The sequence below is a fragment of the Populus trichocarpa genome, chromosome 2, assembly GCF_000002775.5.
Source record: "Populus trichocarpa isolate Nisqually-1 chromosome 2, P.trichocarpa_v4.1, whole genome shotgun sequence".
NCBI classification, from domain to species: Eukaryota; Viridiplantae; Streptophyta; class Magnoliopsida; order Malpighiales; family Salicaceae; genus Populus; species Populus trichocarpa.
The window spans coordinates 22,763,667-22,781,860 of NC_037286.2; the positions used below are offsets into that span (position 1 = coordinate 22,763,667).

General features: G+C 34.9%; 2 protein-coding genes across 3 annotated transcripts; both read left to right on the plus strand.

Moving 5' to 3' along the window:
• The first annotated feature begins 298 nt into the window (after window positions 1-298).
• On the plus strand, window positions 299-11,734 carry LOC7488583 (phosphoglucan, water dikinase, chloroplastic). 2 transcript variants are annotated; one of them, XM_024595639.2, is made up of 19 exons: window positions 299-649; window positions 743-1,349; window positions 2,867-2,953; window positions 3,031-3,162; window positions 4,127-4,252; window positions 4,348-4,526; window positions 4,988-5,072; window positions 5,398-5,547; window positions 5,697-5,749; window positions 6,349-6,557; window positions 6,656-6,774; window positions 7,364-7,434; window positions 7,589-7,706; window positions 8,865-8,951; window positions 9,065-9,151; window positions 9,249-9,325; window positions 9,455-9,605; window positions 9,711-9,828; window positions 10,017-10,473. In XM_024595639.2, the coding sequence occupies exons 1-19, from the start codon at window positions 468-470 to the stop codon at window positions 10,064-10,066; spliced, it is 2,688 nt and encodes an 895-aa protein (XP_024451407.1). In that variant the 5' UTR covers window positions 299-467; the 3' UTR covers window positions 10,067-10,473. The 2 variants fall into 2 exon arrangements, with proteins under 2 accessions (XP_024451407.1, XP_024451406.1); XM_024595638.2 differs by lacking the exon at window positions 10,017-10,473 and adding an exon at window positions 10,502-11,734 and having other exon boundaries at window positions 301-649.
• Window positions 11,735-13,650: 1,916 nt separating this feature from the next.
• On the plus strand, window positions 13,651-15,550 carry LOC7488584 (rho GDP-dissociation inhibitor 1). Its single transcript, XM_002301704.4, has 5 exons — window positions 13,651-14,197; window positions 14,288-14,354; window positions 14,735-14,956; window positions 15,029-15,153; window positions 15,262-15,550. The coding sequence occupies exons 1-5, from the start codon at window positions 13,940-13,942 to the stop codon at window positions 15,337-15,339; spliced, it is 750 nt and encodes a 249-aa protein (XP_002301740.3). The 5' UTR covers window positions 13,651-13,939; the 3' UTR covers window positions 15,340-15,550.
• The last annotated feature ends 2,644 nt before the right edge of the window (window positions 15,551-18,194 follow it).

Consider the following 18,194-nt stretch of genomic DNA (forward strand, 5'->3'; position numbering starts at 1 on the left):
AAATCATAACTAAAAATGTATTTTTTAATGTATTTTTTAAAATTATAATTACAAAAATTAATATAATACCAGACATAAATTAATACATGATTGCCATGCATCATGTAAAAAATAATCACTAACTTAGAACTGATTTAAGAATTTATCAGTAACTAATTAATTAATTTTATTTATTTTAATAGATTAATTTTATAGCTTTTGAATAGATTTTGAAATTAAAGATTTTTTGGAAAAAAAAAGAAGAAAAGAAAATATTTTGGCTTAAGAAAAAAAATCGAATGAGAATAAGAATATCAGTATTATCATGCAGAGCGAGCAAGGAATCCATTCAAAACCTTCAACTTCACTCACTAACAAGACTCTGTTTATTAACAAGACTCTTTTCCGAACCACAAGTAAGTACTCCGTAATTCGAATTCCTTTTCCGAACCACAAAGAGTAATTCATTTGGAAGAAGAAATAAGGAAATGGATTCGCTGCGTGCATTGCTTCGCTCAGATTTTATCTATCTTACTCCAACAAGAAACCAATTCCAATCTCTCCATAAAGTTGCTCCAGCGGGAGGCACTTCCACGCCATTCTTCAATCCAAGGATTTCGATTCCCATTCGCAGAAGAATTGTTTGCGGTGTTTCCTCTACTCAATCCAGGTAGTTTTTTTTCTTTCCTTTTCTTTTACTCTGGCTTGTGTTTGATTGGTGGGCTAAAGATTCTTGGTATTTTCCATGTTGTAAATCTGGCAGAGAACAAGAGAAGGCAATGAGGAAAAGCAGGTCAAGGTTGGAACGTGGAAAGGTGAGGCTAAATGTAAGGGTGGATCACCAAGTTGAATTTGGGGAGCAAATTGTGATTTTGGGGTCGACTAAAGAACTGGGTTCGTGGAAGAAGAGGGTTCCGATGAATTGGACGGAGAATGGATGGGTTTGTGATTTGGAGATGAAAGGGGGTGGCATTGTTGAGTTTAAGTTTGTTATTGTGAGCAAGGACAGAAGTTTTGTGTGGGAAAGTGGGGATAACCGGGCTTTGAGGCTGCCCAGAGGAGGGAGTTTTGCGGTTGTTTGTAAATGGGATGCAACTGGGGAGGCTGTCAATTTGTTGCCTTTGGAGTTGGAACATAACGGAGAGGAAGTGGAGGATGCAGGTGAGAATGGTTCGGCTAGTGCTGGTGTTCTTTTGGAGGTGGAGACAAGTCCTTTTGTTGGGCAGTGGCAAGGGAAGGCCATATCTTTCATGCGGTCAAATGAGCATCGGAACAGAGAAGCTGAAAGAAGATGGGACACTTCAGGTCTTCAGGGGTTTGCGTTGAAGTTAGTTCAAGGTGACTTGAATGCAAGAAATTGGTGGAGAAAGGTAATGGTGTTAAAAAACGTGTCGTCACTTTTGGATTTCATGAAAAGTTTTTAGCACTACTGTACCTGTCATTTTAGAATGGATGCATATATGAGCAATACTCTTGTCTCTAATCTATGAGGAATTGAACTATTTTTGTTACTGATAACTTTTAGTTTGATAGAATAGTTTGTAAGAGTAGAAAATAGGCTTGAGGAAGAGATTTGTGATAAAATATTATATACCTCTAATCTGACTGTCTGAGCAGACAGAATTCTGGAGATTACAAGGAAAGTGAGATACAGATGGAGATGGAGAAAACAGAATATATATTTAAGAATGTTTGTCTTGTCCTGCCGTGAGTAAGAAAACATCATGAGTGCACAAATAAATCTTCTGTCTCCATCGGTTGGTATTATTATGCTGGACATCATGTAAATAATGTAGATTGTAATAGTGACCTGTGTTTGTGGTATTCCTGATGCAAAATATCCATCCACGCATACCATCCATGCTATTCAAAATAAGAATGTTAGTATATGATGTATGGTGCAGCTTATGGATTTAGCTTCTGACTTTGGGAAAATATTTAAAGGAGGAATAGAAGAAGACGAATATTCGAGCCCCAAGCCTTAATTCTGTGGATAAAAGCCTAGATGATTCTTTTGGGAGTTGGTTTTTCGGAGTTCCAGCAGAGGCTGGATCCTAGTTATTAGCATCAAGGGAAATTCTGTATTTTACAGGTTGCTGGGAGTTTCAGTAGCAGTGTCTAGTTTTTATTTTTCCTATTCAGATGCTATATTTATTCAAGAATTTGAGTTCCATTAGGAGTAGGAATAACTCCAGCATCATAAATAAGCTTTTTAGCATTTCAATTCCAGAAGAGAATTATTTTGATTAAAGTGCAGCATTTTTCTTATTATGTTAGGTGTGATGCTTTCTTTAAGGTGGTTCCTTATACCCTAGTTGTGATGCTCAGGTTGTTATCAAGGATGGTTTCTTGAATCTACTAGTGTGAGGCTAGTAATTTTATCCTGATTGCTTTCAATTTTCATAATTTACTATCTGTTTAAAATTTGTAAGTCCCTAATTCACCGTATTCAACAACCCTAATTTTAAAGCAATGTATGGGATGGAGAGGGTGGTTTTAGTTCAATCATGCACCTTGGTATGAATAATCCCATACAAGTTTTAAAAATGGACACTATGGTCCATGACTCATCCTTATTGTACATGCCCTTCTATTAGGGCATAACAGCATTGGATCTTCAATGTGTAATTTTTTCTTGTCTTCGTAGTTTGCTCTTTTAGATGTTTCCTTTTTTCATCAAATCTGAATAGATCACGGTAATGTGGATTAATGGCTACTTTAGGCTCGCTTTATGGGTACCATGTCTCTCCGTCACCCAATTAGTCGTACATGTGTGCCTGTATGTAAAAGTAGAAAAAAATATTGTTCCTTTGTATAAGGCTGTAAGTTATGAACTAAGTCAAAGATTCTTTGATTTCTTTTAACATTGTATCAATTTCATTAACAGCTTGAAGTTGTACGTGAGCTACTAGTTGGAAGTCTTCAGAGTGAGGACAGGTTGGAGGTTTTAGTATACTCTGCTATCTATTTGAAGGTATTTCCGTGTAACTGCAGAGACTCTTTGGCAGTTTGTTTTCTTTTATGGAATCCTTAGATCTTTCTCTTATGCAGTGGATAAACACAGGGCAAATTCCATGCTTTGAAGATGGAGGTCATCACCGGCCAAATCGGCATGCTGAAATTTCCAGGCTTATATTCCGGGAATTAGAACGAATCTCTTCGAGGAAAGATACTTCACCACAGGTTGGCTGACATTTTTTTTCTGATATGGTTGGGATGTATCAAAATTTGACAGCATTTTATCTGTTTTTTTCCCCTTACCTCACAAGGTATGCATCAATCTGATTGCCTTTTGTTTAGTATAAAGTATAGTTAAATATCAACAACAGAGTAGCATTTTCTTTATCTCTTTAAGACAATTGATGTAGAACCAAGAAAAGAGGCAAAACATGAAAAGAGAATCATATTCTGAAACTCAACTTTAGTTGATCAGTTGATGTACCCTGTTTTTCAAATATCTAAGAGTGGCACTTCTTATAGGCACCAAAGCAATTACAAACTCGGAAACCCATACCTCTATGGGAACACAAAAACAAAATCCTCATCCCAATCCAAGTAGAAACCAGAGGTGTGCCAGGCAAATAAATTGTATAATTTCTGCCTAAATTTAGTAGTCCTGACATCCATTATCAGCTGTCCTGAATAAGTTTTCAGAGTGCTTTTGATCACACTGCAATTGGTTTGTCCATCTCTCAATGCCTACTCGTGCCTCAGTAGAAAAATAGATAGTTGAAGTTTCCCCTAATGTCTGATTACGATAATGATGTATATTTCTGTTGCTAGCATTGGTAATTTTGCTGAAACTGAAGACACCATGAACTATCAAGCACTATCAAGCAAAAGAGATGGATAGTAGGGTGGAAGGGAGGATAGGCAGGGCTGGTGCAAACTGGGTTATGCTTGAACTTGTGTTTTGTCTCATTCCATATACTCTATGATAAAATTACCATCAAATCTTTTAAGTTCAAATGTGAACTTTATCTGAACTTTCATCTTATATGATAATGGTATTTTGTGCTGTATTTCATGTTCTACATTTCTCTCTGATATCTCACAGGGCATTTGGTGGTGTATTTCGTGTGTCTTGTTTGACCTGTCAAAAAGTTCTTACCTCTCTTAGGTTACAAGTTTTGAATTTGATGTACAGGAAGTGCTTGTTATTCGAAAAATCCATCCTTGTTTGCCATCTTTCAAGGCAGAATTCACAGCATCTGTTCCTCTTACTCGGATTAGAGATATTGCTCATCGGGGCGACATTCCTCATGACCTTAAGGTTATATAATATATCACAGTGCATTTGGTAAGTAATCTTTGCTGTGATCAGATAACTGGTGTTGGTTTATTTATTTATTTTTTGTTCTAATTCAGCAAGAAATCAAACATACTATACAAAACAAACTTCATCGCAATGCTGGCCCAGAAGATTTAGTTGCTACTGAAGCAATGCTTGCAAGAATTACGAAGAACCCTGGGGAATATAGTGAAGCATTTGTCGAGCAATTCAAAATATTCCATCATGAACTCAAAGATTTCTTCAATGCAGGAAGGTCTGCTTATGACATCTTAAACCTCTGATGATCCTAACATTGTTGATAGGTCCTAGGTTCTTAGCTACAAATCAAGAGGAGGAAAATAAGGGAGAAAGAACTTTGTTTTTGCTCAGCAGTTTATATCAACTCTTTTTTTTTTTCTGTCCTCTTGTTCATTTTCATATTATTTATCATGGATCATTTTTATAAAATGTAGTATGACTTTCGAGGAGAACTTCTCTGCATGTGATAAACCATTTGTAATTGAATGTTCCTTGAGGTTTTTCTTGGAACTTGGGGTGGTTCCACATTCAGCATTATAAATTTATCTAAAAGACTGTAATCAGAAAGAACATTTTATTTTTTGTCATTTTTAGTCAATTGAATTCAAAGCATCTACTAGTTTTGAATGGATCATCTTCTTTACTAGTTTCAGTTTTTGTTGATTCAACATTCTTTTTAAATTTTGGGCTGTGCAGTCTTGCTGAACAACTTGTATCAATTATAGAATCCTTGGATGAAAGGGGCTCTTCAGCTCTTACATTGTTTTTGGATTGCAAAAAGGTAAATAGTGTCCTTTTAATTTTGGTTCTCCTGTATTGTCATGACTTGTATGAACTTGCAACATGATACGAAGTATGTTTCAGTAATAACCAAATCTGTCTTTATGCTTGTAGTTTGTACATTCATTGAGCCTTAGTCATGGGATCTTTAATGTTTTGAATTTAAGTCTCTGATGATGAAATGTTTTGTACTTCCATAAATTCAACCTTGGTGCTTAGTCATGCAATGGTTTAAGGCACTGCTAGTTTTAATTCAACCATGTTGGTTAATTTTACTAATTCTAATTTTGCACGAAAATTTCTGAGAGATGTGTTTGTATTTTCAGAATTTAGATGCTTCAGAAGAATCCCACAATATTTTTGAACTGATCAAAATCATGCGGTCCCTGAATGCTCTGAGAGATATAATTGTAAAAGGTCTTGAAAGTGGTCTTAGGAATGATGCTCCTGATGCTGCAATAGCTATGCGTCAAAAGGTGAGCTCACGCTTAGCAATCATTTAGAAAGAGCTCCAAATTAGCAATTAGTAGCTGGAGTTTGATGGTTCTACTCTTGATGATTCCTTTTTATATTTTTTGCTGTCTCCTTTGCATGCGTGTCTGGGGATGGTTGGGATTCTTTACAGTGGCGCCTATGTGAGATTGGTCTTGAGGACTATTTGTTTGTTCTTCTGAGCAGGTACAATACTCTATCTTAGTTTACTTAACATGCCTTTTGCTTCTTCCTGGACATGATGTCAGAAATCTTTTTGTCAGTTTTCTCACATATAACTGGAATATTTTGATAAATTGCTTTTTCAAAAAATGTTTGGCCTGTTTGACACCCTCCAACTCATACATTAACTGGCATTTCACACCTTTTGGCGCTGCAAAAAAGGATTTCATAATCCACAACAAATTGCCTTGAAGAATCTGCAGAAAATAATTCTGTTATGCCTTGGGAGACCCAGCAAGGCCAGAGTTTTTTTCTTGATACCAACGACACAAGGAAAAAGCTGTTTGTAAATCAAGCCTGCAATCAGCATGACCATAATATTTTATGATGTGACATTATGATGTCTTATCGAGAGAAAAGAGCTGTTTTTAAGTGATTATACTCAAGCATGTGATACACTTTGAGCTGCAAAAGAAAACACTGGTCGTGGTTCAAATGACCTAATTTACTGATGAATAGATATACTTAACTTTCTTCCATTTTCTGTTGATTTATCTTATCAAAATTTGATTTTCTCTCTGTTTGGAATTCATGCACGTGTTGGATGTTATTGGTTCACATAGGTTTCTCAATGCGCTTGAAGCTGCGGGAGGGGCTAAATGGCTTGCAGACAATGTGGAGTCAAAGAATATAAGCTCTTGGAATGACCCTCTTGGTGCCCTGATTGTTGGTGTTCGTCAGCTCGGTTTATCTGGTTGGAGACCAGAAGAATGTGCAGCTATTGGAACTGAGCTCCTTGCTTGGCAAGAGAAAGGTCTCTTTGAAAAGGAAGGTACTTGTCAATTTGCTTCTTCCAGTGCTGGAAAAGTTTCATGTCCAGTGAACGTGCTAGTTAATTTCATTTTCTTGGTTCCTTCTATTACTATAAAGGAAGTGAAGATGGCAAGATAATTTGGGCGCTAAGGCTCAAAGCAACTCTTGATAGAGCAAGAAGGCTCACCGAGGACTATTCTGAAGCACTTCTTCAAATATTTCCACAAAGAGTGCAGGTATAAGTTTAAATTTTCTCCTTTTCTTTCTTTCTTTGTTATATTTTTTTTTCTTGTTAGAACCACTTTTATATCAGATGTTTGATATTCCTGGTTTCTTAGTGGATTGACACCTCTATCTCTCTTCATCCCATTTTATTTTTCAGTTTTTTCTTTCAAATATTCAATGAAATATCATGTATCACTTTGATGTAAATACACATTTTCAAAATTACCCTTGCATTGGAAAACATATTAAACTTCATATTTTGAGAATTGGTATTTTTGTTAGTGCAAATGAATAGGGATAATGTTGGAAAATCAATTACTACCTTTTAAATTTCTTAGAAGGTGAATGAATTACTTTGACACATCTCAAAACGAAAATATGAGTAAATAAATTGGAATGGGTTTTTCTTTTTACCTGCTGGGGCTCGTGAACTCTTTGTGACAATTTGCAGAGTTAGATTTACTGAAAACAATCTTAATAAATCATATCTCCACAATGCTAAAAATTATTTCGTGGTTTCTATCTGTGAACTACTGGAAAAGCATTAGAGTTATAAATAGACTTTGAATTGTGGCTAAAATTGTACCCTGACCCTTGCAGATACTAGGAAAAGCACTTGGGATTCCTGAAAACAGTGTAAGGACGTACACTGAAGCTGAGATTCGTGCCGGGTATGTAGACAGTGTTTGTAATCATAAAAAATATGATCTTGAAAGGCTTACACAATCTATGGTGATCCTCTGTGCTACTGATTGCAAAATCTTTTGAATATCTTCCTGCTAATAGAAATACTGTAACATTCTAACTGGAAAATTTCATGTGTAGGGTAATTTTTCAGGTTTCAAAACTTTGTACCCTGCTTTTGAAAGCAGTTAGAAGTACCCTTGGTTCTCATGGCTGGGATATTCTTGTTCCTGGATCAGCTATCGGCACATTAGTACAGGTACCCTCGATCAGTTTTAGCTTCAATTTCCTTTAACTAGAAGGGAATGAAATTATATAATAACATTAGTAATTATGTGCAGATTTCTAACTTTATCATTCTTGCTTAAAATTAAAAATTTATTTTTAAGAGATGCTGTGATGAAGTTTAGCCAGCTGATAAGTGGTCTTGTTCTGTGCTCAATATAGAGCCACGTTGCATGTAGACCTTAGTTTTTTGTGTCACTATTCTTCCATTTTCCTGGAAGAAGAAATAAAAGAGGAGAAGGAGAAAAGTGAATAAGGTAGTTCTGAGGCATTAGCCTATGATATACTCATCTGAATGACAAGTTAGATAAAAGCCCAGAATGACCATGTACAATGATTTTGTGTACTGCTGATTGAAGCCAGAGCTACCAGTTTATGGTGCTTGTGGATGGAAAGCACTTCAGAATTTCAAGTATCTTGGACGAATGAGATAACTTTTGTGGTATATGATAGTTTCCTGACCTTTTTACTTGTACCCTGCACGGCTCTTTTGGGGGATGTGGTGATATTCTTGGCCTTCTGATATGCCTTTCCCTTTAGTTATTTATTTTTTTTTTTTCCAGGGTGGAGAATGCATCATTCTCCTTGTTGTTACTTGTTTTTCCTTTCAAATAAAATCTTCTTTTTTGTTATAAAGGACAATTAACTGAAATTCATTAAGTTGGTTGAAATTGTGGTTCCAACCAAGTAAATTTCAGCCTAATCAATTATGCAGCTGCCTGAGATAACTGGATCAGTTTTCATATCCGTGCTCAAAGAACGATTCCTTTGAGGCCATACCCCTTCTATGTTTGTGCAAGGATTCTTTAATGCAGGGGCTAATTGGAATAGGTGTTGTTCATTTTTATCCTTTGAAAATAAACTTTAATGTGTCCTTTCTTGTTGGCCAATTGGAATTACCATGGCCCTTGGATTTCATGGATTCCCGGTGGTCTTAAAGTTGGTAAACATCATAGTTCCCAAGAAATGCATGAAATTGTATATGGTCTCTCAGATCAGGGTCAGATACTTCAATTGCAATGAGCTTCTACTATTAGATGCTCTCATTGATGTTGAATATCTACACCCACATTTATGTATTACATCTTTACAAAATCATTGGTCAGTATGACATTCATTTGCTGTGATGTAGGTTGAGAGCATTGTGCCTGGATCATTGCCATCGACTGTAGAGGGACCTATTGTTCTTGTTGTGAACAAAGCTGATGGAGATGAAGAGGTTTAAATGTCTCTCATCTTGATATATTTTTGTCTTGTTTGCCATTGAACATTCGTTATATGCAGCATAGTACACATGAACTTTCAGAGTTATTATATAAGTATACCTTGCAGGTAACAGCTGCTGGTAGTAACATAGTGGGAGTTGTACTTCTGCAAGAGCTGCCTCACTTATCCCATCTTGGTGTCAGGGCCCGGCAAGCAAGTTCCTTCTCAAAATTCTAAATATCTCAAGTAATTACATATTGTTGAAATATTAATGAATAAAGGTGAACTCAATTGAATTGGTTTTCTGCAGGAGAGGGTTGTCTTTGTGACATGTGAAGATGATGATGAAGTTGCTGCTATGCAAAAGCTTACTGGAAAATATGTGAGGTTATTTGTCTGGACACCTCTGATCCAAAATCAATTCTTGTGTCTTCATTATGTTTTTGAAATTGATGATTAGGATCACACATGCAGCATTTGGTTGTGTGTTTGATTTTCAATGTCTGTGGTTTGCAGGTTGGAAGCTTCCTTGACTGGTGTAAATCTAACTCTCTCTTCGTCAAATGATATTGTTGCAGAAGATCTTTCACGCAATGATTCATCTACAGTTGAACTTCCTGGATCTCACAATCCATCCTGGTCTGCTGTTAAAACTCACTCCAGTCAGGTACAGTAACTTACCTATTACCCATACATCATTGTAACACTCAACCACCCTTTGATCATAGTAGACGTGGTTTATCAAAATTGACAAAAGTTTAATTTTATTAAGGGTGTTTCCGCTGGAGGTGTTATTCTACTCGCAGATGCAGATGCAGATGCACAAACATCAGGCGCAAAGGCTGCTGCTTGTGGTCGCTTAGCTTCTTTGGCTGCAGTTTCAAGAAAGGGTAATATGGGTTGGATGTTAAGATGGTTTACCTTCTAAAAATGAAATCTATGTTTCACCTTTTGCTAAGTTTCTTTGAAGGGGTGTACAATTAATTACCATCGTTTTTTTTATTGATTTTAATTTGTGGACATCATTGGCTTCTTTATTTTCATTATTAACCATGACATTCACATATGTTTTTTACAGCTGCATTAGGCTCTGGGATCTTAGAATGTCAGAAATCTCAAATCGCCTAGGGAAGTTCTGTCTTTTGTTGGGGTTAACAACATTACTATAGAATCAAAACGAATGGCTCTAGGAATCACTCTAATACGAATTGGAGTTTCTCCCTAAGAACCAAAACACAATAACAAATCTAAGGAAAAATTGAATATGTATACTTGTTCCTTTTCTTTTCTTTTTCGAATTAAAAAGTCCTAGAATGCATTTTTTACTCTTTCTGCATCAACTGGATCCACAAAAAAAAGGAATATTTGGATACAACATTGACTTTTGGATTATGAGTGAGCAACACTGGAGAGTATAAGATGGATTAAAAATTGGAACATGCTCATGAATTAGAGGACTTGAAATAGTTATTGGATGGCCTCCTTTGTTGCATGTCTATTGAAGCTTTGCCCGTCTGCTGTATTGAAGCTGACTTACTTGTGAATTTGCTTTTCAAATGGCAGTTTCTAGTGACCAAGGGGTGCCAGCTTCGTTTCAAGTTCCTAAGGGCGTGGTTATACCTTTTGGTTCTATGGAATTGGCACTTGAGCATAGCAAATCTATGGAAACATTCATGTCATTTCTAGAAGAGATAGAGACAGCTAAGCTGGATGGGGGCGAACTTGACAAACTATGCTTTAAACTTCAGGAACTGATCTCTTCCTTGCAGCTCCCAAAAGACATCGTCGATGGAATAGGTCGAATGTTTCCAGACAATGCAAGACTGATTGTACGTTCAAGTGCCAATGTCGAGGACTTGGCTGGAATGTCAGCTGCTGGACTTTACGAATCAATCCCTAATGTTAGCCCATCAAATCCAATTGTATTCGCAAATGCTGTTAGCCAAGTATGGGCTTCCTTGTACACACGGAGAGCAGTTCTAAGTCGTCGAGCTGCTGGTGTGCCTCAGAAAAATGCTGCAATGGCAGTTCTGGTGCAAGAAATGCTTTCGCCAGAGCTCTCATTTGTTCTTCACACACTCAGCCCAACTGACCGTGATCAGAATTCTGTTGAGGCAGAGATTGCCCCTGGACTGGGTGAGACCCTAGCTTCTGGCACCAGGGGTACTCCATGGCGTCTTTCATGTGGGAAGTTTGATGGGCATGTGAGAACACTTGCATTTGCAAATTTCAGTGAGGAGATGCTGGTATCTGGTGCGGGTCCTGCTGATGGTGATGTAAATCGTTTGACTGTAGACTACAGCAAGAAACCACTAACAATTGATCCAATATTCCGTCACCAGCTGGGTCAGCGTCTCTGTTCAATTGGCTTTTTCCTCGAAAGGAAGTTCGGCTGCCCACAAGATGTGGAAGGATGTGTGGTTGGAAAAGATATCTTTGTCGTCCAGACTCGCCCGCAACCTCAGTAAAAGCTCCTCTTATTCTGTATTAAAAGTGAATGGTTACTATGCAACTGTGCGCTTAGTCGCTTTGGCAACAGTGAGCAGTGGCTTTAGTAAGGCTTCACCATACACGATCACAAGGTCATTGGGAGATAGCATGGCACTATTTGCTGGAAGGTAAGGGTTATCTACTGTATATTGTCCAATAATATAATATTGTATCATGAATGTTGCATAAATCAATGCCGCTTCAAGGACTGTATTTTCAGGCTCCTGTTTTGCTACTAGCTGCGAGTCAATTACAATAACGTGCAGGGTCATCATATATTTCATCCTTCTGATCAACTTTTTTCTATTTCTTCATCTACCATGCTCATCCTACTTAAATAGTAGACAAACCGTAGTAACAAAATGTCAAAAGCAAAGGACAACATATAGGATTAAGCCATAATTTGCTTTTCATGAGCTAATCTGGGAAGGTCGAAAAAGGGAAGCATATAAAGGGGATGTAGTTTATTTCTCACTTAGAATTTGGATGTGGAATTGAGACTTGATATGTGTTTGTCTAACAGTCAACTAGTCCATTTATGAATTTGTGAAGCATTATTTAAATGTTGATTTTACAAGTTCAATTTCATTACTGCTCAATGTGTGCTAGAACCCAGACATTTGGACCAGTTCACCCTTGAACTAGTGGCTAAATTGTGGGAAAATGAACTCTTGTGGTTCTATTTAATGAATTTTGGCTAAATGCTAAGGGAACCCTCCTCCCTTCCCGTTCTTGCGAAATCCATATTTTGCTGGTAGCTTCATTTGATCATCAGCTAAATGGAGTGCTTTCCTTAAGTATGGAAGAGACAAACAGATCCTTAATCTTGAGTTTTTATACTATATTGCTATGTCATACATAGTACCAAACAATTTTAAAAATTATATTTATATATATATATATAAATATAATTTTTAAAATTGTTTGGTACTATGTATGACATAGCAATATAGTATAAAAACTCAAGATTAAGGATCTGTAATTTCTATAAAAAAAAAAGAGAGAGAAAAAAAGAGCAAAATGATACCGTGCTTAAATGTCGTGAAAGTGAGGGTAATATTCCTCCTTTTACTTGCAATTGAAATTCAAAACCTAATAACACCTAAATTTTGTAATTGCTATGAAATCTAAATGGAATAAACTTTTTCTTTTTCAAATAATAAAAGTGTTGTTGACTGTAATCTACAATGCATCAAGAGTTCTTTCGATATTGTGGTAGCGTTTGCTTTTTTTTATAAATACATTAAAATAATATTTTTTAAAATTTAATTTTGAACATCAACTCAACTTATCAAACGATTTAAAAATCATCAAAAATTTTAATTTAAAGTACAGAAAAAAATAAAAATAAAAATATTTTTTTTTCAAAAAAACATAAAATTAAACAAATGTTCTAAGAAAAGCAAGTAGAAGAAAAGAAAGAAAAGCTACAATTAGAGGTAAAAGAGGCCTCTAGTTTGGAAAATCGGTGTTAATAGACATGGAAGTATTTTAAAGTGAAAGCAAAATGATTCCTTACATATGATTAGAGAATTTTTGTTCCTTCAAAAAAAACCCAAAAACAATAATATAAACTCACAGTTTGATCACTTTGGATTTGATTAAAGAGGAGATTTCCAGAAAGCCATGATTATGGGAAAGAGATGATAGCCAGCCAGTACGTGGATAACAATAAGTTCAGTCAGTAGTCATTCTAATCCACCAACCTCCACCTCCACAAGGAGAAATTGTTTGTGAAATTCTTTCACAGCCCTGTTAAAGTTTTGCTGTTGTTATTAAATTCCACATGGGTTTTATCTAGTATTTTTTAAAAAATTTATTTTTTTTTGTTTAATGTTTTTTATATTTTAAATCAGTTTGACATGCTGATTTTAAAAATTAAATATATTTCCGAGTGAAAAATACTTTGTAAAGCAGCCACTAGCATAGTCTGAAACACCTTCTAAATAGATTTACTCGGAAAATCCGCAATTCAAAATCTTATCTAGACTAAGTTTTAATTTAAATTGAAAATGATGAAAACTTTATTTTTAGCTAAAATATAAAATTGGAATTATTTTAAATTTTACTAATGTTTAGCAATTCTTTTTCTTGATGTTTAGCATTTTTGCTTGATAAATATATACACTCACTATCAAAATTAAAGAAAAATGTCAAGTTCAATGGGAAAATTGATAAGAGGATAAAAAGGAGCAAACAGCAAGGACTGGGGAGGATGAGAGTTGCTGGCTAACTTTGCCCCACCTGCCTCCACTTTAGCGGTTCCTCTTTCAGCTTTATATATCCCATCCATCCTTTCCTTTGCCTTTCAGGTCCCGTGTCATGTGTCACCACCACTTCACATCCTCCGAAATCCCATCGCTAAAACAAGCCATAAATCCCATCTCAACCTCCATTATATACCTTCCCGAGGTAAATACTATAAAAGAAAACATGCAGAAGATTAGATAGATAGGTACCTGCATTTGTTTCCTCAGCATTAGGTGGTGAAATCCTTGGTGGAAAAGGAAAATGTCAGCTGCTGTAAGGACTCGCACAGCATCCCAAGAAGTTTCTTTCAGTAATGAGATGGAGAATCTAGGACTAAATGACCACAACATCAAGGCTGCTGCTGCTGCTGCTGCAGCTGAAGAAAAAGCAGAGAAGGACCATGAAGAAGATGATTCTGTTGATGACATTGAAGAAGATGGTTCGAAGCTCCAGTCTGATCATAAGGAATTGGATCTTGGGCCTCAAGTTTCCCTGAAGGAGCAGCTTGAAAAAGATAAGGCACGATATCTTTCTTTAAATATTTGGAGTAAACGCTATAAATACTTGAAAATCTTAGATTATGATCATACACCAACAATTTCTCTGCAGGATGACGACAGCTTAAGGAGATGGAAGGAACAGCTACTTGGGAGTGTTGATATGTCTGCTGTAGGAGGTATTAATCTAGCCCCATTTATTTTTCTTCTCCATCCTTGTAATTTTCAGGACACAAATCTTTCTTTCTGCCTTGACCTCATGAATTTTCAATAACCATCCCTTCAAAGTACAAATTTGTAACGACAGAGCATATAACTTGTAAACATTCGATCATTAAAGTTTTAATACTATAACAAAAAAATTATTTTAATTTAAAAACTTAAAAATTAAATTAAATTCCGAGATATTATTTTTATTATTCTTTAATATAACAACATATTAAATAAGATAATTCGATGGCAGCTTAAGCACCAAGTCATTTCATGCTTCAACTTAATTATAATCTTGAAATCTAGCTAAGCAGAAGCCTTTTAATCTTCTCTTGCTGGATTTAATCAGAAAGCAAAGAACCAGAAGTGAAGATATTAAGTCTTTCAATCTTATGCCCGGGCCGTCCAGATCTTGTATTGCCATTTCCATTCAATAGTAATTCGAAGAGCAGTAGCCTCTTCACCCTCAAGGAGGGAAGCCTGTACCACCTCAAGTTATGCTTCACTGTCTCCAACAACCTTGTATCTGGTCTCAAGTACACCAATACTGTCTGGAAGACAGGCGTGAGAGGTGAGTTAAATAACCATGCCATAGCACACACATATATCAGTAATTAGTCTCAGAGGTTCTTCTGGCATGCAGTGGACCGTACAAAGGTGATGCTCGGTACCTTTAGCCCACAAAAGGAGCCTTACAGATATGAACTAGAAGAAGAAACTACCCCTTCAGGCATTTTTGCTAGGGGCTCTTATTCTGCTAGAACCAAGGTAATTAATAACAAATATTAGTATATAATTGACTGGTTACACAGATTGCTTCAAAAATTAAAGATTTTGACTGACAAAGTTGGTTTCTTCTACTTCTTTTGGCTTCAGATCGTGGATGATGATGGGAAATGCTATTTGGATGTCAGCTACTGCTTTGAAATCCAAAAACGCTGGCCTTCGAGCTAGCTTTAGAAGATTTTGCGCATCCATCACTATACATTATTGGCTCCATTGCTTAATTGCCACTAGTACTTGATTGATCGTGCATGTAACCCAATATTTTAGTTAGTGATATTTTGTTGCTTTGGTATGTTAGTTGTTGTAATATCTGATTAAAATCATCAGAGAATGAATTGTAACTCAAATGTTATTAATTCTTTTCTTATTTTTTAAGAAATTTTGACGCGGGTTTAACGGGTTATCTGAATGACCGAGATAAAACCTCTTTTATGATAAAAAAAAAAAGTTAAAAATCTCAACCCATACCGTGTAATGAAAAGTATGAAAATAAGTTTCTTTTAGTTTCTTCATTTGTTGATCTATCCTTCTTTCTTTATATAATGATCATTGCTTCATTTGGATGCATAGCCTTGAGATTCTTGAAGACATTGCTTTTTTACGCATTTTAAAAATATGTTTTATTTAAATAAATATTAAATTAATACTTTTTAGTGTTTTTTTATGGTTTTAATATTCTGATTTAAAAATTTTTAAAAAACTATTTTAATATATTTTTAACAAAAAAATACTTTTAAAAAATATCATCTATCACGCAAGTAATCTGATATTGTATCTAGTATATTCCCCTTCATTGCATAGATCTCCAAGATTTGAATATATATATATATATATATATATATATATATATATATATAAACCTTGGCCTGGAGGGGTGAAATTAAATTAAAGATGAGAAGAAAGTGGACCACATCAGATGCATGTGACATGATTAATGGATCCAACTCTTGCTGGGAGAGTTTCTTTTGCTTCCAAGTTGATGAAAGGCATGCTACCAAAGCTTAGGTCAATTTCTTGGTGGTCCAATCAATGCTTTTATATATATATAACATATGATGATCGCATGTTGGATGGATAAAACAAAGAAATAAGATTGAGAAAAGGAGTCAATTAAAGAGGCTACCATGCATGATTATTATACATGTTATGTATTCAATGGTTTGTTTGTGAAGATAAAGGGTGCATGTGATAGAAAGAGACTTTCTTGTCTTATTGATTTCTTAATTCCCAACCCTAATCTTGACTATAGGTTTATTACATATTAAAATTATTAAATTCAATTCTAACTCGATTCATAATCAGGTTCAAGACTCAGTCACAAGTTACAAGTTAGATATATTAATTCTGATAGAAAAAATAGTTTAAAACAATGTTATTTTAAAAAAAAATTTAAAAATCAAACCGGGTTTTAATCAGATCGATGGAGTTGTGGGTTGATTCGTCAAGTTATTTGAGTTTGACCGAGTCAATTCTCACCAAGTTTTGTTATAAGTGTGCGTTTGTTATTGTAGTAACTTCTGCTTTTCAAATTGTTTTGTCATTTAAAAAACATCAAATCAATGGTTTTGATGTACTGATATAAAAAATAAAAATAAAATCTAAATAAAAAAATTATCTTAATATGTTTTCAATTAAAAAATTCCACACATCATAGTACCAAAACCAGGTTTCAAATCAACCTGCAGAGCCTGATCAGGTTTAATAACACAGCTACGCACAGGACTCTATCTGCATGTGGATTATTCAAGAAGAAAGGACATGGCTATTCATTTTGTTGCAAGGGATGATTAAACCAGGCGGGCGAAAATTAAGATTGTTAGCTCGCAGAAAATGCTGTGTCAACAGATGCCCTAACTGATTACGAATTGTTGAACAATCCAATTTCAGAGCTAACATTGCCTTGGAAGCCCCATTTAGCAGTTGTTGTTGAGCCTCGGCAATGATTGTGGTGGTTAAGAGACAGACTTAAGTTTTCGGTGTTCATAACTGTGGGGATATCCACAATCATTCGGGCACTAAACACTTAGCTTTAATTGATTATCTCCTAATTAGCTTACTCCACTCAATTTTTTTGGTTTGGCTGCCATTTTGGATTTTTGTTTGATTTATGACAATATTTTCCACACTTTATTGTGTTATATATATATATATATTTTGTTATCAACAAGAAATTAGAATCTAGTTATAAAATTCAAACAAAATCATCGAGTCAATCTAGAATTTAAGGTTTGGACCTATAAGTTTAAAAATATAAAAAAATAATAATTTGACTTGACCTGATTAAAAATATAAGTTAACCCACGATTTAATTAACTCAGGTTGATTCTTTTAATCCGTGACCCGAGCCTCGTTTTAGGTTGAATTTTAAAACTATAATTGAAAGATTACAAAAGTTATTCTTTGAGTTATTTTGATCTAAAATTAAAGGGAAAATCATTTTCCAGCCAATTAGCTTCATTCTTGAAAAAAGATTTAGATTTCAGTTTTAGAGATGTGGATCATTGATGCACGCTATATTGGGAGACAGCTTAATTTTTTTTAATATAAAAAAAAATATTTAGAAATTACTAACATGTTTTATAGTAGAAAAAAAAAATTGCATGTGAATGTTAATCTGATCGACTTGAAAAATCTAAAAACAAATGACCTAAGTTAACCCTTCAAATATATGACTCAAGTCATGAGACTAATATAACCTAATAAAAAACAAACTGAAATAAATCATAAAACTTAATTTACTATCAATCAAATATTTTAAAATATAAAATTAATAAAAATTAATAATCAATAAACTTAATATTAAAATATCAAATTAAAAAAAAAAAAAACCAAGAAGAGCTGTGAATTCCTGTACTCAATTACTGTTTCAAAGAGTACAAATTTACCACTACAAGTCTTTACGAGGGCTTATTTTTCTCGTAGAAAACGTAGTTTGTGCCTCAAGTAAGATTTTTTCTCCATAAATAAATAACTTTTCTCATGTTAACTTTTCTCAAGTTAGATTTACTCGAGTCGTAAATGCT

Bases quoted from the DNA above. Each gene is read 5' to 3' on its own strand.
- LOC7488584 (XM_002301704.4), top strand. From the start codon at position 13,940: ATGTCAGCTGCTGTAAGGACTCGCACAGCATCCCAAGAAGTTTCTTTC. The intron at 14,198-14,287 runs GCACGATATCTT...ATTTCTCTGCAG, and splicing joins AGCAGCTTGAAAAAGATAAG to GATGACGACAGCTTAAGGAG. The intron at 15,154-15,261 runs GTAATTAATAAC...TTTTGGCTTCAG, and splicing joins CTTATTCTGCTAGAACCAAG to ATCGTGGATGATGATGGGAA.
- LOC7488583 (XM_024595638.2), top strand. From the start codon at position 468: ATGGATTCGCTGCGTGCATTGCTTCGCTCAGATTTTATCTATCTTACT. The intron at 5,750-6,348 runs GTACAATACTCT...TGGTTCACATAG, and splicing joins TTGTTTGTTCTTCTGAGCAG to GTTTCTCAATGCGCTTGAAG. The intron at 8,952-9,064 runs GTTTAAATGTCT...TATACCTTGCAG, and splicing joins AAGCTGATGGAGATGAAGAG to GTAACAGCTGCTGGTAGTAA.